At 49.2% G+C, this 25,135-nt stretch overlaps 1 protein-coding gene across 4 annotated transcripts in view; it reads left to right on the top strand.

The window, feature by feature from the left end:
- The first annotated feature begins 8,886 nt into the window (after positions 1-8,886).
- Positions 8,887-25,135, top strand: part of Cdh23 (cadherin related 23) — a 322,925-nt gene continuing 306,676 nt past the window's right edge. For all 4 annotated transcript variants that reach the window (XM_042690127.1, XM_042690128.1, XM_042690124.1 and 1 more), the window contains exons 1-2: positions 8,887-8,988; positions 12,759-12,836. In XM_042690127.1, the coding sequence (XP_042546061.1) occupies positions 8,922-8,988; positions 12,759-12,836 (145 nt within the window). In that variant the 5' untranslated portion in view covers positions 8,887-8,921. The remainder of the gene's footprint in view (positions 8,989-12,758; positions 12,837-25,135) is intronic.

Here is a 25,135-nt window from a genome sequence, read left to right as displayed (position 1 = left end):
AAAAATTGGATTGGAGGTGTGGCTCAAGTGGTAGAGTGCCAGCTGAGCAAACCACCTGAGCAAGTGTTATATCCTAAGTTCAAATTCATGTTACAAGGGGGGAGGTAGGGAGAGGGAGAGAGAGAAGGGGAGGGAGAGAGAGAGAGAGAAAGACAGAAGGAGAGGAGAGAAGAGAAGGGGAGAGAAAAGAGAGAGTCTGGGGTAGTGGACATTGAGGGGTAAAAATGTGTGAGGGGCTGTGTGGGTGTAGCTGTGGACAGAGTGAGCCAGGGATCTTTAAAAGAGGTCTTTGATTCATTCCAAAGAAGGACATCTAACCAAGCGGTGAGCTTCTTGTTGCTGGAGATAAACAAGTGCAGTTAGCAGGTCCTTGAGGGAGGATGTTGTGGTGTAGACAGAGAAGCCAGAGATAGTCCTTCCAATCTGGTATGTGTCTCTCTGGATCCAACATGTGGGATCTGAAAGTTGAGTCTTTGTGGAAGAGAGAGCCATGGGACTGAATTCCTCAGCTTAGCAACTCCTAGCCTCAGGCAAAGGTTTGGCCGTAAGATAAGCTCAGCCCCTGGAGCTAGAGCCAGTTGGGTTTGAATCCAACTCCTATTGCTTTCTGCTCTAAGATCTCTGAGAGTGACTGAGGTCTAGTCTGATTCTCCTGCAAAATGAGTGGAGAAGGCCCCTCCCAGATAGTAGTAATTGGGAGTGTTGTTCTGAGTGAGGACCTGGGGTCATTTTGAATGCAATAGGTCATACTGGAGACCAAGCACCTTATCCCCAAGATTCTGTGGATGAGAAAGCTGGGTGCTGGCTGCTCACACCTGTAATCCTAGCTACTGAGGAGGCTGAAGATTCAAAGCCAGCCTAGGCAAGAAACTGTGACTCTTATCTAATAAACTACTCAGAAAAGCCAGAAGTATTGTGAAGGTTAACATGTGTTTGTGACTTTAACTAAGTATCACTATCCTAAGTATCACAATATTGTGAAATTTATGTAATCACTTAATCTCAATAAAAATATAAATAAAAATCTCAATTAAAAAAAAAAGCCAGAAGTGGCACTGTGGTAGAGTGCCAACCTTGTATATGGTAGAGTGCAAAAGTAACTCAAAGATAATGCCTAAGCCCAGAGTTCAACCCCCAGGACCAGAAAAAAAAAAGATTCTGTGGATGAAGACAAATGTAGATGGATAGATGAATGAATGAATAAGGCTTGAACTTGAATAATATGAACACTCATGTGGATTATTTTTTAAGAAAAGGAGGGAGCAGAGTCCTATGCCTTTCTGGAAGGATCTTCCAGGCTATCCTCAGGGGAGGAGTGTAGATGAAGAGAAGGGAGGCTTACTTCATGCTATGAACCTATTTATTTTATTTTATATCAATTCCAGTACTGTAGCTTGAACTTAGGGCCGAGGCACTGTTGCTGATCTTTTATTCAAAGCTAGTGTTCTATCATTTGAGCCATAACTCCACTTCTGGCTTTTTAGTGGTAAATGGAGATAAAAGTCTCATGGACTTTCCTGTCCCTGATGTCTTTGAACCGTGATCATCAGATCTCAGCCTCCTGAATAGCTAGGATTACAAGCATAAGCCACTGATGCCCAGCTATTGTACACTTTTAGCTACTTGAAGAATAAAATAAAATAAAATTTTTCTTTTGCTCAATAATTTTTAAAGAAAAGTATGGGCTGGGGGACTCAGTCAATGGGCCTCCTGTAGCTGATGCTGAGTGACTATACCCCACTCTGGGGTTTGAGACCTCCCTTTGAGCCCTGCCTGCTTACCTTCCATCCTGCCCATCTATCACTTAGTAGGTGCTTTGGGGCAAGATGAGGAAGGGGTAAAAACAGGCAGCCCCAGGGAAGTCTCCTCCGTCTTTTCTATCCCAGTAGCCTGGATAGCACACATGGACTTTGGGCTTTTAAGGGCAGACACTGGTGGCCTACTAGTGTCACCAGCAGGTTCCTGGCACACATGAACCTCTCTGAGTTTAGTGGTGGTGAATAATACCCAAATTGTATTTGATTTCTGCGGTGTATTTCTGCATTCCTATTCAAAGCTGAGTGCATCTGATTTTTATGGGAATTCATAGCGGTTCAAAACAAAATCGTGGCACCCTGCTGTGAAAATCTCTCCCTCCTGGGAAACTGAAATGCCACTCAGATGTCCCCTTCTGCTCTGTCCCTTCCCCCTGCTCTATTCCTTGTCCCCAGCTTGCTGGGGAAAGGGGTACCTCAGTATGGGACAGTCTGCAGAGCTAGCCTCCTCTTCCAGGCTAGTATTTCAGTTGTTGTCTAGTGGTTGGGAGAGTCCACTTCTACCCTGCCTGGGGCTGGGGAAACACAGAGGACCAGTAGAGAGGTAGGCTGTGCTGAGTGTCCAGTGAGTGGACAGGTAGTGACTAATAAGAGGTTGACTGAGGGCCCTGCTGGGCAGTCCTGGGGCTATGGGAAGTCAGGAGGGATTTTCTCCTTCGGAAGTCATGTTTACAGCTTTGGGGACATTTGGTAGGATGGACAGAAGATAGGCTGCTGATTGCACAAACTGGGGGGTTGTTCAAGAAACTGGAAAATGCAGGAGGCAGGTAGAGGAATGTATGGCTGCTGGAATCCGGCCACTCTGGTAACACTGTGCATCACACCAGCAGTGGGGGATGTACTGCCCTTTCCTGGCTTCATCCCATGACAGAGCCAGCCGCTGTTGGATCGCTGGGTAGCTCCTTTCTCTAAAGGTCCTAGCAGTGATGTGTGGTGCTTGGTCAGAATGTTTCCTCAGCTACAGTCTGCAGATGGACCCGTGGGGCCACATGCTACCTCCATCTTCAGACCCAAACTTGCCATGTCCCCACTGAACTTTGCTCTCGCCTCTCAGTGTCTCTCCCCAGCCTCTCTTGTCCTGTTTAAAGGAGTGCCACTGTTCAGGTGTGTAGACCCAACCTTGGGCTCCCTTCTCTCTTCATGTCCTCTTCACCCTGAAGCCCTCTCAGCTCTATACTGAAATATGCCCAGAATGTGGCCGATCCCATGTGTCCCTCCTCACTTGCTGCAGGAACTCTCCATCTTCTCTGCTCTGTATCACTGCAGTTTTCTGTACACCACCCACCCAGCCCTCAGTGTGTCTTCCGCACAGCAGTCCCTGGCTGCTGCTTGGCCTCATTGGCCCCCTCATGCTCTTCAAGCACCTAGGCTCACTCCTGCCTAAGGGCCTTTGCACAGACTTTCACTGCTGCCTAGGATACTTTCCCCTCATGTTGTTCTGCCTCTCAGGTCCAGCACTGTGTTGGGTGCACAGTGGTCATGTCAGAGTAGATGTGCACAGTGTGGGTATAAATGGGGACTTTGGTTTGATGTTTTAGCAGTCATGCTTCCCACATTGGGTGGACTTTGTGGAATCTGTAACTGTATGGCCTCTTAGAGCTTTTGTAGTTACCCCACTTCTGAGTAGAGGTCCTTCTGAGTTGATAACTGGGAGTGGGAACTGGGTGGGCAAGAGGATTCACACAGTCCCTGTCCCATGCCGGGATGCCCACCTCTGGGGGAGGGAGGTGATAAGGTAAGAGATGTCACTCCTGTGATCCACGAGTTGTCTTTTGGGTACTGCCTATTAGGTGCCAGAAATCCAGAGAGCAGCAGAAAGAGGAGCCTGTTACTCAGCCTTGGCTGAGCCCTTCTTCTTGGCACAAGTAGCTGGTCCCCTCTTCCTGTTGATGCCAATATACCACAACTTGAGGGGATTGCAATTTGCATCCAGGTCCAATTTACGGTCTCCAAGTAGATGCAGGGTCTTTCACAAGGCCTCCTCTCAGTCCCCAGCTGGGCCCCCTCCAGGGTGCATGTCTGAGCTCAGTATGGCTGGATGAAAGCTGCAGCCCGATTATGATGTGGGGGTTGACCCCAGAATTGACCAGTTGTTGGCTGTGTGGCCTTGGGCAAGTTATTTAACCTTTCTGAGTCTCAGAATGTAGTGCCTAGCAGACAGCATACATTTTATAAACAGTAGCATCAAGAATCTTCAAGGCTGGCCACGAGTGGTTCATGCCTGTAATGGTAGCTATTCAGGAGGCTGATATCTGAGGTTAGCAGTTTAAAGCCAGCTTTAAACTGAAGACTTATCTCCAATGAACTACCAAAAGTCTGGAAGTGGAGCTGTGGCTCTATTGGTAGAGCACTAACCTTGAACATAAAAACTAAGGGACAGCACCTAGGCTTGGAGTTCAAGCTCCAGGACCAGCCCACACACATACTCTCACACACATAAAGCTACATCCATGTAGCTCTGTGTCTTGAGATCCTGTCTTCCGATGGCCCTGGGCAGTGGTAGTCTGTATCACAAACTTGACACCTGGCATATGTCATTGTCACAGCTCTGTGTTCCCTACGGCATTAAATATGGGGGCCTGGTAAGGTGGATGTTGGAAATAGATGTCCTGAGGGCCTGGGGGCCTGGATGTGTGTCTCCTAATGGGGATGTTTGAGAGGTTTGAAGAACCTTTCCTACAGGAGGGGATCTAAGCCAGCCACCTGAAATATTTAGAGGCAGTCAGCTGACCTTGCTTCTAGCTCTGCAGAAGCATTCTGGTGTGTCTCAGGCCCTGACAAGAATCCTGGTTCACAGGGTGTGTCTCTTTCCTGATCTGTGGAGAAAGTGATACCAAGTGCAGGTGCAGTCCCCAGGGAGCTACAGCCTCCTGTGGTGGAGGAAGTTGGCTGGGCTGGGATCAGGTGGGAGGCAGGGTCAGGAGGCTAGGAACAACTGTTGCCCAGGGCAGAGCAAGCTCAGGCTCTCCTTCTTAGGTTGTATATGGTCACTTTGACTGGTTGGCAGTTTGATGGCTCCTGAAGGGGATGGAGATAGACTTCTGTTTTGTGCCAGTCCTGGGTCTTGAATGCATGGTCTGGGCGTAGTCTCTGAGCTTTTGTGCTCAATGCTAGTGCTGCTCTACCATTTGAGCTACTGCTCTACTTGGGCTTTTTGGTAGTTTTAATTGGAGTTAAAGATTCTCATAGACTTTCCTGCCTAGGCTGGCTTTGAACTGTGATCTTCAGATCTCAACTTCCTAAGTAGCTAAGATGATAGGCATAGGCACCCGGCACCTAGCAGGAAATGGACATCTAAGGAGAGAGGTGGGATCCTAGGGCTATTGTGGCTGTGGGATAGCATGGGACACAGATATGGGTGCTGCTCCCAACAGAGACCACTCTTGCTCATTGTGGGTGTTCGTGTACTGCAAGGAGGGTGGCCATGCTTTTCCTTTTCATATGTAAGGAAACAGGCAGCAGATCTCTGGGCTTCAGGGTTAGACAGACTCCCAGCTCACCAGAGTGGCCTTTTCAAACCTCAGTTTTCTTTCCTGTATAACGGAGGCAAGAATATCTACGTCACAGAGATGTTTTGGAAAATTGAGTAAAAATAATACCCATGAAATCCCTAGCCCATAGGATTTTCTAATAAGCATTTCCTTCCTTCCTTCCTTCCTTCCTTCCTTCCTTCCTTCCTTCCTTCCTTCCTTCCTTCCTTCCTTCCTCCCTCCCTCCCTCCCTCCCTCCCTCCCTTCCTTCCTCCCTCCCTCCTCCTTCTCTGTGCTGCAGACTTCCTGTACTGACCAGCAGAATGGTGTACATCCCTCCCCCAGCTATTTCTGGGTGATGTTCTTAGAAGATGTTTTATTCTCCAAACATCTGGCTTGGCAAGACAGAGGACTGGAATTTATTTTTTCTAAAGACATTCACCCAGGAGATATCAGATTGTAACTTAATTGCTCTGTGCCTTGGTTTCTCCACTTGTAAACCAGGACCAGTACTTAGGGACACTGGCTCACTGTGTTACAGGATAGGATAGAAGAGCATGTGCCAACAGGTGGAATGTGCTTGGAACATTTAGAAACAGGTCTCTTGCTAAACCTCAGTAGTAGTTAGGGAAATGCAAATAAAAGCAACATGGCCATAGCATTTTTCTTGCATCTGATTTGCAGCCATTTGAAAGAGGAACCACTTGTGGGTGGGCCCACAGGCTTCCAGTACCCTGGGGAGATACTGTACATTGCACCCCTCCCTTTCCCAGAGGGCTACCTGGCAACATCTAAGGAGAGCTGGCATACATGCCATATATTGTATTTAATTGAAGAGCAAAGTTTCTATGCAGTCATCTGCAGAGAGCTGTCCAGGGGCATGGCCTGTGGTGGCAGGAGCCACATACCCACAGGAGGGTTGGTGAGCTTCATTATGAAATACCCAAACTGTGAATTGTTAAGTCAGCTGTTCTACACTGTGTTGGCCTGTAGAGTCATCTGTGGAACATCATGACATGAGAAAAGCAATTTGTGTGTGTGTATGTGTGTGTGTGTTGTGCTGAGGATGGAACCTAGGCCACGTGTGTGTTTACCAAGTGCTCTACCACTCAGCCACTCCCACTGCCCCCACCCCTGCTCATAAGTTGCTTGTATGTTTGTAGAGAGAGACTCAATAGACTTTGCATGTAAGTGTGTGTGTGTGTGTGTGTGTGTGTGTGTGTGTGTGTGTAATGGGGATATACTAAGATACAGAGAAAGGCCTGGTAGCACACCAGGCCAGCCTGCCAGATGGGTCATACCTGGTACTTGACATTATTTGTCAACACTTAAAACTTGAATCCTGGTTGGGCATAGTGACTCATACCTGTAATCTCAGCTACCCAAAAGCAACATGGATAGGACTGTAGTCTAAGGCTAGGCCCAGTCAGAAAACATAAGACCCTACCTAAAATATGACTAAAGCAAAAAAGGAAGTCAGAAGGAACAAAAACTGGGAGAAAATGAGGGAGAGGGTGACCTGACTTATACTGTAACCCATCTGTACATCACCTTTACAATAAAAATTAAAAATAAAAAAAATGTAAAGCAAAAAAGGAGTAGGAGTATATCTCAAGTGATAGAACTCCTGCCTGGGAAGCAAACCCCAATACTGCCTAAAAGAAAAGTTCAATATATAAACTAGCCCAATTTCCCAAATGTCATTGAGAGAAAATCAGAAGGTCCCAGACACTGGGTCCCTTTGGGTTGAAACATATCAGCAAGTGCTACTTTCACCCAGAGTATGTAGCCTTTAAGTGGCTGAATCCTGTAAGCACCCTTCTGCTCCCTAACTGGCCCCCATAATTTGCACACCTCCAAGATGGGCTCTGAACATTTGTAAACTCTGGTAAAGTGGAGGGATTTGTCCTTTGTTATTCAAATATGTAGTGGGGCGGGAGCTGGGAAGGTTGCTCAGTGGTAGAGTGCTTGCCTTGCATGCATGAGGCCCTGGGTTCGATTCCTCAGCACATATAAGCAGAAAAGGCTGGAAGTGGCGCTGTGGCTCAAGTGAAAGAGCACTAATCTTGAGCTGAAGAGCTGAGGGACAGCACCCAGGCCCAGAGTTCAGGCTCCACAACTGACAAAACAAAAAAACAGAAAAAAAACCATAGTGGGATCTTTTAGTGTCCCCTAGCATGTTCACACTTCAAAATCATCTTTAGTACAGAAAGAAAACAAATGAGCCATTATCTCAGGTCAGGACCCATCCACAGGGTCACTCCTGTCCACTCAGGTTATGAACCCAAAGTTCTCTTCAAGTCCAAGTCAAGGGCCTGAAGCCAGGTAAGAGTGCTCACACCTGTAAACCCAGTTACTCAGGAGGCCTGAAGTATGAGGATTGTGGTTTGAAGACAGCCTGGACAGGAAAGTCCATGAGACTCTTTTCTAATTAACCATCAAAAAGCCAGAAGTGGAGGTGTGGCTCAAGTGGTATAGCACCAGCCTTAAGCAAAGAAGTAAGGGACAGTGCCCTGACCCTGAGTTCAAGCCCATGCACTGGCACAAAAAAATGGGGCCTTTCTGAAGCTCATGCCCCAAGCTTGGCAGAGTGTGGAAGTCTCTCCACCAGGTCCTTTCCTGGTTCCAGTTCCATTCTCTTCCCTGTGCCTCTCCCAGTCACTTATTGATGAGGAGGTGACATGTCACCTTGGGTCCAAGTTTTCTTCCATCACTGCCAGTAGAGTCTCTAAGCAAGTTGTTTCATGGCTGCCAGCCTCTAGACCTTGATTCATGGGCCAAGGAGTGGTACCCTTGGCAAGATGACAAGTGGGTGCTTACTGAAGGATGATGGGTGGAGCTAACTGTCCTAGGAAAAGTAGAACTCCCAGCCAATGAGCTTGAACCTCTGATGTTGCTTTGAGGCAGTTCCTTACAGCCTAGGGGCCAGGACCCAAGGTTAGGACACAGTCACCTCCCAGCCTGCCTTCTAGATGGGACCTGGCCTTACTGAGCTCCATCAGCTGTGCCTCAAATCTTTCCATACCTTAACTCTGAGCTCTCCAGCATTCAGTGTCAGCCTCCAACAGATTTGCTGTGGGGTCCTTGGACAGCTCTCTATTGCTCTGTGCCTCTTGGACCTCGTGGCCTGCTGCTTCCTCATCTTCAAGGTCAAAAGATAACATCTCCAAGATAATGTGACAGGAGTAAAAACAGGAAGAGAGGCACTGGTTACCAATGTTGGCTTGGTGGACTCACTAAGCCCATACTAACTCTGTCTTCTTGGTCAGCACCATTCCTTAACCCTGTCCACAATCCCTACACTGCGATGCTTAGGAGATGTGGTCTCAGTAAGCAGCAACATCCCATCCCTCTACCCACTGAGCCCAGAACAGATTCTGAGCCTGCTTTGAGCCATCCCTCATCCCAAAGGGCAAAGAGGACCGGGCCATCCCACTGGGTTAGATGATGATAAAATTGAGTGACACAGATCCTTCCTCTTATTCCTGCCCTTCCTTCATAGGGAGCTGTTCCTTCTCCCCCTTCTCAGACCAGGTTCTTTCTGAAGCTGTAGAGGTAGAGATTCTAGGGGTGGGGAGGCCATAAATATAGTAGAAAGGAGTATCTCACCCTTTTCTTCTTTGTGTCTCCAGGAGCCATGAGGTGCCACGTGGCTGCCTGCTTCCTTGTGATCTGGTTTCTTGTGCTGATTTCTGGATGTTGGGGTAAGTCCAGGCCTCTCTGCTTCCCCTACCCTGGCCTTTGCCTGGGAGGCCAGACTAGGGGATCCTCGGGCCAGCTATGCAGTTTGGTGCTGTGGGATCCAGAGACCTGCTGTGCTATGTGACTCAAGATGCATTTCCCTGTCTGGGCCTCAGCTGTGGCTCACACAGGGCTGAAAATACCCTGCTGTCCCCAGGGGCCCTAGACACACAGGGGGATGGGAGGAGCTTTGAGAAATACTTCAGCTCTGATCTGTGACCGTGAACTGCCCTTTCCTTGGGCTTTTGGGTTAGGTATGTTCAGTTTCCTGGCTGTCTTTTCAGTGCCTCCTATGTGATGTCCTGTATGCATTGTGCTCACCTTTGCTGGGGGCGGGTAGGTACCACTCATTAAAGGGGTTTAGGGTATAGCGGAGTATACTGGGTGTACTGCAACACACAGGTAGGTGAATAGTGTGGTCCTAGAGATGCCCATGCTCCTGAAAAGTCTCCCTGAAGGTGGGAGCCCTTGGGCTGCAGCCAAAAGGGAAAGCTTTTCATCTGACCTTTGAAGACTGAATGACATTTTAGACAAGGAGAGAAGGGAGAAGGCATCCAGGGGGGAAAGAGCCAAGCAAGATATTGGCACTCTTTCAGCAGCAACTCTCTCCTCCAGGAGCCACTTTGGTATCCTCAGGGGAGGCCAGGAAGGCCTCCTGGGCACCCACTCTCCTCTCCCTGGACAGTGGGTAGCAAGGAGCAAGGCAGCTCTGACTGTACTGAAGGAAGACTAGAACTACAGGCATGTCATATACAAGGTCCCTCACGGCCAAGTTGTCCCCAAGGAAGAGCTGTGGGCACGTGTGCCTGGTGACACAGGCCCCTTTGCCACTTCTGGGAGCTGGAAGAGCCTCTGGAGGAAGCAGCAGCGTCAGCCTTGCTAAAGTGCCATTAACATTCTGCAGCCAGGGAAGGTCCCCTCTCTTGCTATTCTGTTTGGAGGCATCCTTGCTGGGATGCTCCTGTGACAGGGAGCTCTCTGCCCACCTTTTCCCTTCCCCACAAGGAGAAACAAGGTCTGCCCAGAGAGTACTGAGAGATGGCCCTGGGTACCATCTTCTGTCTCTTGGGCTCTTCACTTTCTAGCCTCAAGTTGGGGAGAAGGCCCTGCCATGCTACCAGGGATCACTGTACAGGGGGTACAGTGTGGCCACCACATTCCAGTGGCCAGAACCTCCCACCCTCGCCACAGTGGGGGAAGCCAGCAGCCCCATGGCCAAGGCTTTCTCACATCTAGTAGCTGGATGACCGGCAGAACTCAGTAGGATTCTCCCAGCCCACAGATGGGTATGGGACAGGGCAGAAGCTCCTCAGGCCTATAGCTCCTTCCTCCACAGACCTGAGAGGCACCTGGAAGCCAGGGGAAGAGGGAGGAAGAAGATCAGGGGGTGGCAGGCTCACAGGAGGTGAGGGTCAACATCATGGAGGGCTTGTCCCTGAGACCAAACTAGCTGTGACTTTCAGGGACAGAAGAGGGCTCAACCAGGACCACAGGATTGCATGGAGAGCAAGTGGAGAGGGACCCTATGTTGGGGTATGGGAACAGAAAAAGAGATTCTAGGAGGATGGACTGCATGGGAAAAATGGCTTCAGAAACAACTGTCCTTCAGTCCCCAAGGCCAGCTGCCACCCACCATGCTCTAGGAACAACACTTGTCTTTGGACAGAATCAGGCAGTGCCCAAAATAGCAGAGGCCAGCAGCTTCAGGGGTTGGGGGGGGGCAGGGGAGGGGCAGGCATTGTGCAGGCTTTTTGAGAACTCAAGACCTGCTTGATGTATGGCAGCTGACACACATATCTCCAAGTCCAACCAGCTGCCTGTGCAGTGCTTGCAGCCCTGATTATTGGCAAGTCCTATGAAAGGAAATTTCGAAATGAACCAAGCGGCTGCCCACAAATGTACTTTTCTCCCTAGTTTCCTGCTCTCACCCACCAGCCTGATACTGAATTCTCTGGGTGCTGGAGGCTGTCTCCTCTCAGTGCCTCTCTGCTTCACTGTCTTGGAAGCCCAGGGCCCCCAGCAGGGGTCAGAAGCTAACATTCTCCCTCCCCCACCTCCCCACCCCCCACCAAACCTGGCTTCAAAGGCAGTAGTAATGCCAGTGGGTTTTGTTGTTGTTGTTGTTGGTCGTGGGGCCTGAACTCTGGGCCTGGGCACTGTCCCTCAGCTCTTTAGCTCAAGGCTAGTGCTCTACCACTGGAGCCACAGCTCCACTTCTGGCTTTTTCTGCTTATGTGGTGCTGAGGAATCAAACCTAGGGCCTCATGCATGCAAGTCAATCACTCTACCACTGCACCACTTTCCCAGCCCTGCCAGTTTTAATAATAGCTACCATTTATGGAGTACTTGCTTCCTTCCTTGGGTCAACTGTGAAATAAGTCCCATTATTGTGGGTATTTTGCCAGAGTAAACAAAGGCATGGAAAGATGGTGTGGCTACAAAGAGACACAAAGAGGTTACAAAGAAGATGAGAGATTGACCACTAGCCCCTCCCAGAGGGTAGGAGGGCACACACATATTCAGGGCAGTAAGGGAAGGCTTCCAGGTGGAAGGGACATGAAAGAGAAGTGGTAATGAATGAATAGGAACTTGGCATGCAGGCAGAAAGGCCAGTAATCTTGGCCAAAGTGTTACAGGGACCAGAAGGAGCTACAGCCTGGCTACCTGAACAATGAAGGAGAAAAGATATGGAAAGAGCTTGAGGCCAGCAGACAGGGAGAGCTGCCCCTGCCACATCCAGGGCCCCTGGAGGACCCAGCAGGAGCCCAGCTGCCTCTGGATGACAGCAACTGAGGTGGGGAAGGGGCCTCACTTTCCTACCACAGGGGGAAGGCTGGAAGAGAGGTGAAGCTAGCGCTGGGGAGGCTTCATGTGGAACCTTGGTCTGGTCAGGGCTCCTCACAGACACCAAGTTCCTCCACCCACATGGGCATCACCTGATCCCTTCCAGACCCTGCAAGGTTGGCAGGGGCACTGGATTAGCAGGGCGTGCTTCCAAGTCTGGGTGGTGTGTGGCCCATGCCACTGGCCAGCTGTGCAAGTGAGCTTGAGCTGCTCACTTGTGATTCTAGTCCTCGCTTCCCACAGTAAGGAGGCATGGAAGAGCACCTGCCCTGCTGGCTGGCATCGGGTTAAGATCACATAGGAGGCTATGTTAGCATTGTGTAAACTATTCCACATGTGTCATCTGTGACACTTTGATTATCCTTCTTTCTATGAGATCGAGTAGCTGCTTATTTACAGGACAGACATGTACTGAGGGTATTCTAACCCTAGCCCCACATGCTGCGGTTAGTATGGTCAGCTGAGCCATGGACCTTGCAAAGCTCAGGTTCTATTACAAGCCATGCTGTCCAATAGAATTACCACACAGCCATAGGTGTGGGTTTAAATTTTTCAGCACCCACTTTAGAAGCATAAAATAAAATCCCTTTTAAAAATATGTGTTACTTAACCTACTATCTCAAATAGTAAAAGTGTAAGGAGGTATTTTATACTCATTTATTTTTGCAGTTTACAAAACGTGTGTGCATTCTGTGTCCATGGCTCAATAGGGCCAGCACTCAGTAGTCACCTGTGACCGTGTAACCTGACAGTGACCTTCAGGGTCCTGGGAAGTTGATAGCACTGCAGACAGATTGGGTGCCCACACAGACTCCACTTTGCATCTCCTTGAAAAATGCATGAAGCTGGCGGGGGTCCTCAGCTAATGTTCTTGTCCTCTAACTTCCAGGCCAGGTGAACCGGCTGCCTTTCTTTATCAATCACTTCTTTGACACATACCTGCTGATCAGTGAGGACACACCTGTGGGTGAGTTTGATTCTGGGTCTGGCAAGAGTAAGGGGTGGCATGGAGAGATCTCACTTCCCACAAGTGATGGGGATCTTAGAGGTCAAGAGCATCATTACTGGGATAAATTCCATGGTGTCATCTGGCCCCTGCTTGAATACCCTCAGGAACAGGGCAACTCACTTCCTCCCATGGTGGCCCATTGGAACAGAGGTGGGTTATAAATAAAAAAGGGTTGTCGCATTACATCCTGGTACTTCATTTCATTTTTGGAACTAGTTTTGCCCCACAGAATGGCTCATGACTCTTGGGTTCCAGACCCTTTCTGGTATTTGCAGATGACTGCTATTGTAGCTTGTTGTGCAGCCCTTTGTGCTTTTCTGTGATGATTCAGTTTTCTGAGCTAAGTTTGCTATGTTCGGTCACTAGAAATAAAGAGGTGATGTGAGCACTCTGATAGCACACTCGTCTCCTCTAGGCTTGTTGCCATAGGTCTGTTCTCCTGTCTGGTTCCCTGCTCTGTAGAGCAAATCAGCTCTGGGGACCCAGAACTCCTCAGAAATGAGGTTGGATTGCAAGATCTTAGCAGCTGCTATGTGATGGGCAGGGGCCATGCCTAGGAGCACAAGGGGAACAGCACCCATCCGCCCTCAAGACATCTGTCCTCTCATTCCCTTTAGGACACTTTAGGGATGGTACCTGTAATCTGGGCTTTCTTACCCTCTAGGTGGCCTGCTCTGTGGTAGGAGGGAAGAGACTGTGTGCACACATCAAAGTATCAGGGTAGATCAGAGGGTAGACAGATCTTTCTGTCCATCATCCTTGCAAATGAGTAAGGTCAGCTTGGAGAGAGGAAGAGTGTGGAGTTTCCACCAAAATGCTTTCTTTAAAAAAGTATTCTCTCACATAAGCCCAATGAGGGCATGTGACACAGTAGGTATGTGTGTCTTCAAAACTCTGCTGAAGTGGGGGTCTCAGGCAGCTCGACGCTTCTTGCCCTGCCACTGGAGGACACAGGAGGATCCCTGTCATTCTTGTTGGAGGCTCTCTTTCAGAGAGTGCTGGGCACAGTACTGTGGGAGGCCACAGAGAAAAGTGACTCCACCTTTGGTGACAGCCATGTATGCAGATGAAGATGGGCTTAGGGGCTAAGATTTGGGGATCTGGGAGCTTGGTGTGGGGGATGCCTGCCTCTTGAAATGCTTTTGTAAAGGCTTAGATGGAAAATGGGCCTATAATTCCTTTGGGGGCCCTGCTGGACTTCTTGTTGCTCTAGGCTGGGCTGGAACTGAATGCAGGGCCCTGGATTTGTAACTTGCTGTGCTCTTTTGGTAGCTTTGAGTGGTGTGGCTCCATCCCCTCATAGACCCTGCATGGGACTGACACAGGCCTGCAGTGTGGGTGCCAATGCCTATGGTCAGTAAAAGAATGAACTGATGGCTATGTGGATCATATTGTATTGTTAGATACCAGTGGGCCATCCCCTTGGTGCCAGGCCCTAGCCTTTTCCAGAGGGATATTAGACAGATGGATACAGAAATTGGTGTCCTGAGTAACTAGATGTCTGGAGGGAGCAGAGGTCATCTTTTTCTTTTCTTTTTTCTTTTGATGGGACTTGAACTCTGGGCCTGGGCGCTGCCCCTGAGCTCTTCAACTCAAGGCAAGCACTCCACCACTTGAGCCACAGTTCTACTTCTGGTTTTTTGGTGGTTAATTGGAGATAAGAGTCTCACAGACTTTCCTTGCTCAGGCTGGCTTTGAACCATGATCCTCAGATCTCAGTCTCCTGAGTAGCTAGGACTATAGGTATGAGCCGCTAGTGCCCAGCCATAGGTCATCTTTGAGGATATGGTAGACAGGAAAGTGGGGAGGTGGGTGGAAGATATGGTCACTTGAGCAGGGTCCTGAAAATGACCCTTCCCTGGGCTTCACACTCACTGGCATTGATAGCTGTCCATTTCCACCCATCCTGTGAGAGAGCCCTTTGTGGTAAAGGGCACATATTGGAGCAGGTAGACATCTGAGGTAGATGTGTGGCCAGCCACCAATAAGTAAAGACCCCTCTGGTGTGAGCAGGGCCAGCTGTGTCCTTGCCTGGGACACTACATGGCCATACTTGGTGGGGGTGCAAAGAGCCTAGTGCTGCGGGGAAGGTGGTGGTCAGGTGAAGTGGGGAATGTGAGTGTTTGGGAAGCTAAGGGCTTGGCCAGTACCCAGCCTTAGGCTGGGTGCTTACCTAGGACTCCCCAGTAGGGGAGTTAGCCTTGTCCTGTTAGCCTTGTCTCGGAACCTCTGGCTTCTTTTTTGCAAACAACAGCATTAATTGCACTCCCCTGCCAGAACAGCTCCAAGACTACTTGCCTGTCCCAGCAAGGCTTCTGTTTAGTGATATGGGAATTGATCCCTGGCACCAGGAGGCCACAGAATGGAGGGAGCCCCCTAAGCTGGCAGACAGCTCTGCTCCTCTCTCGGAGGAGGGCTAGTGCTGGCCCAGGACCTTCCTGTCTTTTCTTCCTTTTGTATCAGGATAGGGCAACATGACTCTGGCTTGAAAGTCGAGAGTCAAGTTTGTATTCCTTTCTGTATGACCTTGAGCACAGTGCTAAACCTCTCTGGCTCTACTTTTTGCATCTCATAAAGAGAGGGAAAAATGTCCTGAATGGCTTTGGCTTGGGTGACTTTGGCTAGCCCAGGCAGAGTTTCAGGCTCTCACTGTGGCACATATGTGGCCTTGGGTAGATATTGGCTTTGGCCTGTGACTAGTAGTGGCTAGGTAGGGGTAGCAATCGAAACAGCTTAACCAGAGGACTAGCTCCTTGCCTGCTGTGTGATTGGGGAAGGGCTAGCCTAGAGACTTGACTTTGAAGTTTGACTTCTACTGGCCATTTGCCCTCTGAATCACAGTGTTCCAGTCTGAAAAACCAGGCTAATTCTCCTCACTGGCCTGCTGGGGTAATTTATATAAAATGCACTGATTTCCAAAACCTTCAGTGTCCTATGGTTAATGAAGGAGAACCCAGGGGAGGTGGTCAGCCACAGGCTCACATGGGATCAGCCAAGCACACAAAGAAGCCAGGGCTAGCGTAGTAGTTAATGCCAATAACTAGTGGCAGATCCTAAGCCAGGCTATCAGCTCACTGGAGGCTAGAAGTCGTCTGGCTCCCAGTAATGCCTGTCCACTGGTCTAGGTCTGTCTGCAGAATAATAATGATAATATGCTATATATGACCATGTTTATATAATACAGTGTTAAAGTGCATAGATGGAATGCTCACGATAGTATCCTAAGTGTTTTTAATGTATTAATTCATCTTGTAAATCCCTTTTGAGAATCAGAAGTAGTTTGGCTACAGTCTCTCTCTGTACAAGTCATTTCTGTGAACATGCTCTGCATGGTTGGGGATTAGACCATTGCCCTTCCCATTTGTTATGCTCTGGCTTTAATTCCAAGCATAGGGGAGTAGAATGAGAGGGAGCAGTGCAGTCATCTGAAGTCCTTTGAGGACATTGTGAAGCCTCTTGCTAACTCCACACTATCTTGAACTCCAGATTTTTTTGTGATGTTCTTTTTTTTTTTTTTTTTGGTCGGTTGTGGGGCTTGAACTCTGAGCTTGGGCGCTGTCCCTGCGCTCTTGAGCTCAAGGCGAGCGCTCTACCACTTGAGCCACAGTGCCACTTCCAGTTTTCTAGTGGTTTTTATTGGAGATAAGAGTCGCATGGACTTTCCTGCCCCGGCTGGCTTTGAACCGCAATCCTCAGATCTCAGCCTCCTGAGTAGCTAGGATTATATGCATGAGCCACCGGCGCCTGGCTCTTTTTCTTTCTTTTCTTTCTTTCTTTCTTTCTTTCTTTCTTTCTTTCTTTCTTTCTTTCTTTCTTTCTTTCTTTCTTTCTTTCTTTCTTTCTTTCTTTCCTTCTTCCTTCCTTCCTTCTTTTTTCCTTCCTTCCTTCCTTCCTTCCTTCCTTCCTTCCTTCCTTCCTTCCTTCCTTCCTTCCTTCCTTCCTTCCTTCCTTCCTGTCTCTCTCTTTCTGTCTCTCTCTTTCTTCCTTTCTTTCTTCCTTTCTTTCTTCCTTCCTTCCTTTCTTTCTTTCTTTCTGTCTGTCTGTCTTTCTCTCTGTCTCTCTTTCTGTCTTTCGGTCTTTCTTTCTATGTTGATTGTTGGGCTTGAACTCAGGGCTTGGGTGCTGTCCTGAGCTCTTTTGCTCAAGGCTAGCTCTCTAGCCCTTTGAGCCACAGGTCCACTTCTGATTTTCTAATGGTTAATTGAAGATAAGAGTCTCACAGACTTTCCCACTTGGGCTAGCTTTGAAATGTGATCCTCAGATCTCAGCCTCCTTGAGTAGCTAGGATTACAAGGTGATGTTCTTTTTGAAGACTACCTTCTAGCTGGAGAAGACAGAATCTAGAGGAAGTAATTAAGTAGCTCTGCCTTCTCCCAGCCTAATTAATGTAACACTGCTTTTCCAGACAGTGCTTCTCATCCCCATGTGTCTTGTTCTAGATGTGAGCATTAGTCACAGGGCAGCAGAACCTGGGCAAGGAAAGACAGGACAGGACAGGGCAGATCAACTCTGGGCAGGCTGATATATGTCATCTGACCTTGGCCTAGCTATCATTCATGGATGGCCACAGGACATGATGTAGGGACAAGGCTGTGGGGCACTATCTCTAAGTCTGCCTCCTGAGCTGACTCCAGATACCCCACCAATATGGCTCCAGTTGTTCAATCCATCTTTAATTCTTGATCCTGGAGGACTTCCAGTAGTTGATCTTTTCCCTCTTTGGGAAGACCCTTCCCCCACCCCCACCACTGCTGCTCTGTCTCTTGATGTCCCTTCTCATGTTCCCTCTCATGTCTTCTCTTCCACACCGATCCCTCCAATTCCCCTGTTTTAGGCTCTATCTGAAAGCTGGCAACTTCTGGAGCTTGACCTCCTGCCTGGGCCATACTTCAGAGGAGACTCCAGGTGCCATTATAGCTACCTTTATGCATAGCCTTTCCACCTCCATGTCTACAGGACATCTTTATCTCCACAAGCCCATGGCTGAACTTGTGCTCACATCCTCCCTGCAACACCTGCTTCCCCCTCAACCTGTATATCCTGGTCAGCTGCAGGTTCATCCTGATCCTTGCTCAGGTTGCAAACTCAGTGTCCTCTCCACCTCCTTTTTCTCCCTTCCCTCACATCCAGCCCATCAGAAAATCCTCTTGGCTTCATCTTCAAAATAGTTTGAGAACCTTCTTACTCATCACCATAGTTCCATAGGGATTGGTGGCCTCCTTGTTTCTAGCATGTCTCCTCCCAGCAGTAGTGAGTTCTCTATTCTTTTTAAAATTGTTGTTATAAAGGTGATGTACAGAGGGATTACAGTTAAATAAGTCAATAATGAGTACATTTCTTTTTGGACAATTTTACCCCTTCATTGTGGTAGTGACTTTTCTTACATGGCATAAATGCAGCCAGCCAGCCGGGCTTTTTTGGTAGCTCAACACCTGTCATTCTAGCTACTCAGGAGGCTGAGATATAAAGATCAAGTTCAAAGCCAGCCTGGGTAGCAAACTCCTGAGATTCTTATCTCTAAAAACTATTTTTAAAAAGCCAGAAATGAAGCTGTGATTCACATTACAGAGTGCCAGCCTTGAGTGAAAAGGTTAAAGAAAAGAGCTCAGACCCTGAGTTCATCCCTTAGTATCAGTGCGTGTGTGCACATACTTGTGCCAGTTTTAGAGCCTGAACTCACAGTCTGGGCACTGTCCACTGTGGAGCTAGAACTTGAGGCCTACGTGCTGTCCTTGTGTTCTTGTTGCTCACTCTATCACTTTGAGCCACAGCTCCACTTCTGGTTTCCTGGTGGTTAATTGGAGATGAGTCTCTCCAACATTTCTGCCCAGGCTGGGTTTAAACCATGATCCTCAGATCTCAGCCCCCTTAGTAGATAGGTTTATAGCCATGAGCCACCAGCTCCCAGCCTTCTTGTGGTTTTTTAAATGCAAACTCCTTCCTCTGGACCTTGACAGCATAGTAAACGTCACTATATCTGTTAAGTTCAGATGTGGCCCTCTCTGGGGCCTCCCTGGTTCCTTCCTTTCAGGCTTTCCCCTGTGTCTGCTCACCTGAAACGTTCAGATGGACTTGGACCTTTCTGTGTATCCAGGACACAGTTCTTTGCATGGAACTTGAGGTGCTTGATGGAGTGCCTGAAGTCTGTGAGCATGTAGGGGATCTTTTAAGGCAGGAATTGCAGCTGGCTCCATGCCACCTGTCGTCCCTGTTGGAGGCTCAACCAGGGGCTTTACTTGCCAAGGTGTGTCAGGAGGGAATGTTGGGGACCTAACCCTGGGGACGACTGCTTGAGGAGTGGCCCTGGGAGAGCATCCTCCAGTGGCACAGACGCTATACGTGCCTGTGTGTGTCAACAGTGAGGCCCATGCCTTGCTAAGATGGCATTTTTTTTTTAATCATCCCAGCTGCTTTCCCAGTTCAGGGAGCATATTTGCTTGGGCTCTCAGGGCACTGAGGGCTGGCTGGCCCCATGGGAGGAATGAAGAGTAGCAGCAGAAAGCCTGGCATGGAGACACTGAGCTGACTCAATTCCCAGTGGGGTCCTAGAGGGCGTGGGCCATCTACCTCAGCCACTATCCTCAGGCTTTAACCACAGAGGGGGTAGGGCTCCATTCCTGTCCTAAGTACCCACAGGAAAAAGTAAACCTGTCTATCCCAGCCTGCCACTCCTCCCAGACACCTTCCATCCTGCCACACTGCTTGCTCTGTACCTCAGCAGCTCACATTTGGGTGATCCCTTGACTTGGAGTACCCCCTTCTCTTTTCTGCCTGCAAAATCCTATTCACCTTTCCAGGTACAACTCTCAAAGTTTCCTCCAGGCTCCCCACTCCCACCCATTAGCTTTGTCTCTGGCTCTGTGAAAGCAGCCGGTATTTCTGCTGTGGTTACTTGAATGTGACTCCCCATGGGACTATTAATTTTGAAATATTAATGTTATGAATATCGACATTACAATTAATGATCATTTTAGTATTTGTGCATAAGAGCTGGAGTCATGTTTTATTGACTGCAGCCTTCTGCGGGGCCCCTGCGGGGGCTCTTTAGCTGCGAGGTTCTTATGGACACAGAATGGCTATCCAACACAGGTGGGTTATCTACAGCCCACAGCTGGGCAATCCAAGCCCAGGTCCTCTGTGCCAGGCACGAGGATTGGCACACCGTGGTCCCCTCGGATGGTTGCTTGTGAAGGAGTAGACAGATGAATGAGTGAGTGAATGGATGGCAAATGTCCTGCCAGTTTCCTTCCTGTAGTTCCTCAGCACCCCCAAAGTGTCTCCAGCCACCATTAAGGTGATAATGCCCATGCTAATCACCTACACGAGTAAATTAGTCTTGTCAGGAGCCATTAGGATGGATCAGGCCCAGACAGCGGCTGGCATTGCTGCTAGCCATGCTGATTAATTTATCTGCAAACTCCATCAATGCCCAGCTGTTTCGTTTGGACCCAGGGAGAGCAATTTTCAGGTGGGCTGACCCCGAGTCAGTGGTTGTGGCAGATGGAGTTGCTGTGTGCTTGTGAGGAGCCGTGAAGAGGAGGGAAAGCTCCTGGGAGTGGAGGGCTGTGGGTACCTGGCCCTCAGCAATGGTAGGAACAAGGTGGCAAAACTGGGACTTGGAAGTAGGAGGGGAGGGATTGGGGAGGCGGTGGGGGGGGGGGGGAGGAGTACCCAGACAGGGAGGGAAGAGAGGCATCAGGCCTCTGGGGATAGCCTCACACCTAGTGACCCAGAGGATTGATTAACCCCCCTACTTTTGGACCTCTCTTCCTTGGCCTTTTTCTTTATTTAATTTTTAAATTTTTTTTTTGGTACTGGGGTTTGAATACACCTACCAAGGGTAGGCACTCTACTACTTGAGCCATGGCCCTAGCCATTTTTTATTTTCTTTAGATTGTTTCTCTGAAAGGGTCTCAATTTTTTGCCCAGGACCATATTTGAACCAGGATCTTCTTACCTATTTCTCCTGAATAGCTGGGATTATAGGCATGTACCTCTGTGCTCATCCCCTCTTGGCTCTTTAAATGAAGAAAAGCTCTTCTTCCCCCTCCTTTCTGAAAAAGATGGAGAACTACAGGGAGAGAATTATGTTTCTTTGCTCCAGAGAGTTTCTTGGGGCTGATGTGGAGGGAAATCCACATCAGTGCTTTTCAGGGCTGCTGGTAAAACTACAGGAGTCAGAACTAGTCAGCACAGATACAGAGGATGAGGGTGGGGTGGAGGGGCGGGGTCTGGCTAGTGCTGAGTGTCATTGATGTGGGTGCTCTCTGCACACAGGTGGGTGAACCCGTGAATGAATTCAGGGGGCTGGTTGGTAATGAGAGCCAAGGAGAAGCAAACCTCATTGGCTGATATGAAGGACAGAGTTGGACAGCACAGGGTGGGGGTGGGGGTTGGGGGACGTACCAGCCTGGGTTCCCCACATACATACTATTCCTCCCTAGTCCCCAAGGGATCACCAGGGGGCCCACACTGGAGTCCTGGTTGCAAATGAAGAAAGTTGCAGGGGGAGGGGCAGGCCATGTCTAAAGGAGACCCTCCAAAACCGGGAGCAAGTCCTTCTATGCGGTGCCACACAGACAGAGCATCATACACCACAGGCAAACAGTCCCCGGAGGAACAAGCTGGCTGTCTTTGTAATAATGGCAGTAAATACATGGATCTTAGAGTTAAAAAAAATTCTTCAATCCCCAAGGTTTGTGGAACCTTACTATAGGTAGGGAGCCTCAGTCAATGCCAGAGGGATAACTCTTCTTGTTTTCCTTTTGGGCTTGCCAGAAAGTTGCCAAAATAGTAGAAAGAGTTCCTTCCCCTTGCTCAGCTTTCCTGCATGTTGATGTCTTGCACAACCATAAAATTACAGAAAGCAGGAAAATACCATTAGTTCAATGCTATTAATGATTAAGCTTATTCAAATTTGAGCAGTTTCCTTTCCCACCAAAAGAGTTTTCCATCTTTTCCTGCAGCCACGATGAGTTTTTAATTTCTGTTTTGGCTGTGGAACTGTTTGGGCAAATTTAATTGCCCCCAGAAGTCTCATACACATACACACACACACACACACACACACACACACACACACACACACACACTCACACGCTTATTGTCATTCACTTAGGACACATCTCAGTGGTGTCTTCTATGTGTTGGGCACTGTTGCAGGTACTAACACCAATCCTTGTCCTATAGATGATTTCTGAGGGAGGGGAGCAGAGGAGCATAGTAGAATAGGTGATGCTAAGGGAGAAGAATTATCTTGGGTGGAAGTTAAGGCCAGGGTGGATGGTGGGAAGCACTTCACCCTCACTAGACCCCTAGGACCTTATTAGGACATTCTGGTGACCACTGTTCTGGGCAAATGGTCTCATTGTACAGATGGAGAAACTGAGCCCCAAGAGGGAGGGACCTGCCAAAGGCTTCCCAGGACTTACCGTTGAGTCCATATGGTGTGGTGTCACAGTGCAGTCACATGATCTGGCATGGAGAAGAGGGCTAGAGCTTGAGAGGATCTCATTCAGGGAGAGGTGTCTTTTAGGACTTGGGGACCCTGGGTGCTGCCCTAACCTTGCCACCTCTGCCTTTCTCCAGGGCAGCATAAACCCTCCACAGCAGGTGATGGGCACACCCTCGACAAACCCCATAGGCCATAGCCACCCCCCTTACAGCCTGTTGGTTACTTAGAACACAGGTGTGGTTGCCAGGTGCGGCTCACTACCAACTCAACCAAACCACAGCCTTTAGATCTCAGCCTCCTGAGTAACTAGGATTACAGGCATGAGCTACTGGTACCTGTCCCAGTTCTATTTCTTGCTAACAGTGCAACCACCGGTGAGGCCCTTCACCTCTCTGAGCCTCACTTTTTTTCTCCTCCAGAAGTGGTATAATCACACTGGCCCAGCCAGATGGAACTCATGAAAGAGCTTTGGATGTGAAGTTGCTGTACAGATGATGAATGTGGGTTGTGTTGAATCGTTTGTCTTCAAGTGCCTCCTCTTCTACCTCTCCTAGATATTTTTGTTGTTGTTGTTGTTATTGTTGTTTTAGCAAGTATGAACTGTGTCACTAGCCATTTCACCTCAGTTTACTTGGTTGGAAAATGGGGTTGATGATTATACTCTCTTCCTAGAACTGAGCAATGATTGGATGAGTGGAAGTAGGGCATTTAGAAGTGTGTGTATAGTAAGTACTGCTAGATGTGAATCATCCTCAACACTATTTTTGTTGGTGGGGGGGTGGGGGGGTTAGCACTTTTGCGAACCAGATAAGAAGCAGCTTGGGTAGGAATGAAGGCCGATAGAGCCAAACCCCCTTGCTGATGTAGAACTATGGCATGTGGTTTGTGAATTCCTCTTCTAAGAAAATCCTCACTCTTCATGTGAACAAGGCCCTGAACCCCCTGGTTCCACATCCCAGACAGAGCAGGAGGTCCCTGTCACAGCTGCCTGCCACCAGGGGCCCTTGCAGGAATGGGCAGCTCTCGATCTCACTGGGCAGCAAGTGCTGTCCACCTTCAGACAGGCTGGTCTCCTCCTGTGACTGCCACCATCCTGTCTGGCCTGGAACATGGCTTTCCCCAGTCTTCCCTTCCCTCTTTACATGAGGGCCACCCTAGAACTTCCGTAAAATTTGCCCTCCTGATGCTGGTGGTGCCAGAGCCCATTGGCCAGCTTATTCTGTCCTGTCCTCAGGACACATGTCACTCACCTCCCCCTTTATGGCCATCTTCCTGTGTGTATGCACTGTGCATGGACATTTTGCACATCCTGCACAGATAGACCTCAACCCTCCTGCGAAGGAAATGGTTAAACCCATTTGACACATGGGGAAATTGAGGCAGAGACAGTTTGTCACTTACCCGAGGCTCACAGTCATTTAAGTGGAGCTCTGGATTCAGGCCATGCTCTCTCACCCTCACTAATGGGCTCTCCAGTCTCTTTGGCACAGGTCAGAGGGGGCACGAAGGACATTTCAGTCCCTCAAGTACAGGGCCCTCACCCCTAGCTTTGGCTTCTTTCTCTCTCGCCTTCATGCCATGGTGGACGAGGGACAAGAGCCTCAAGCCTTGGTGAATAGAGGAAGCCTGTCAGGCATTACCGTGCTACCCAGGGGCCTCTTTCCTGGCCTCTCAGGCAGCAGGACCTTGCCCAGTGATGCCAGTGCTCCTCAAATTGATTGAGCCTTTGAAAAGAATAACTTAGAATGAATACGGTGACGGCAGCTCAGAGTGAGATGGAGGATTATTGAGTGCTGGGTCTGCCCTGCCGTGTCGGCTGCTTTATGAGCTCTCAAGAGAAAACCTATGTCGTGGATAACTCAGGCCTGACGGGCAGGAGGCATCTGTCTCCCACAGCCCCGAGAGAGCAGAGACACCCTTGCTCACCCATCTGGGCCAGAGAGCAGCTTCCAGCTTTCTTGGTGTGTGATTTTGTCTCTCCCTCCTGCTCCTTTGAGCCCTAATTCTCACCTGTGCTGCCCTGGAATGTGAAGTGGGGACTGTGGTACACACCAGGGGGCTCCTGGTAGCTTCTGGTCCCAGGAACAGAGCCTATAAACGCCTCTGATGTCTAACAGCTGTTACTCAAGGTGTCCCTGCCTGATTGCAAAGGATGCCACTTCTGCATAGTGGCATGGCCCTGTGGGCCTGGCACGCTTGGGGAGAACATGACTCCTTCACTGCTACCCTGGTCACTGAATAGTTTTCCTAATTAGTCCCCATTTCTGCCATCCCTGCATTCTAGGAGACCAAAGAGAATTGAACCAGAATTATGAACTCTTTGAGGCCGCATACCCTTTGTTCTTCTCTGTGCCCTGTCCAATCCCAGGCCAGAATGTGGTGGTGGTTATTGGGCCTGAAGCCACTAATGGACCCTGAGCTATGTCCCACCAAGCTAACTGCCCCCAGGGGGTAAGACATCAGCCCCACCTTCCAGGATTTGCTGCCAGATTGCACCCCTCCTCACCGCCAGAGCATAAGGACTGGGGTGGATCTGGGAATTTGCATCAAGGGGTTGAACTTGTTCTCCTGCCTACATAGTTGTAAGTCCTGGCAGTGCTGCCCTTGGGCTACATGCTGGGATTCCTGGGACCTGCCTTCCCTGCTGGCCAGTGCGCTCTTCCCCCTCAGTTGAGGCTCATCACAGGTAACAGATGTGTGAGCTAAGGCAACTCTGAGATGCCCAGCACAGCTTGCCCCTGTCTGCCTCCAGTGTTGACACAGTGCCACACAGCACAGCAGCAGGACATAATCAGTCCTGATG

The sequence above is a fragment of the Dipodomys spectabilis genome, unplaced genomic scaffold, assembly GCF_019054845.1.
Source record: "Dipodomys spectabilis isolate Male_0828 unplaced genomic scaffold, ASM1905484v1 ptg000136l, whole genome shotgun sequence".
NCBI lineage: Eukaryota > Metazoa > Chordata > Mammalia > Rodentia > Heteromyidae > Dipodomys > Dipodomys spectabilis.
The sequence above is the reverse complement of the archived record's forward strand: the minus strand, read 5'-3'. Positions and strand labels throughout refer to the sequence as shown.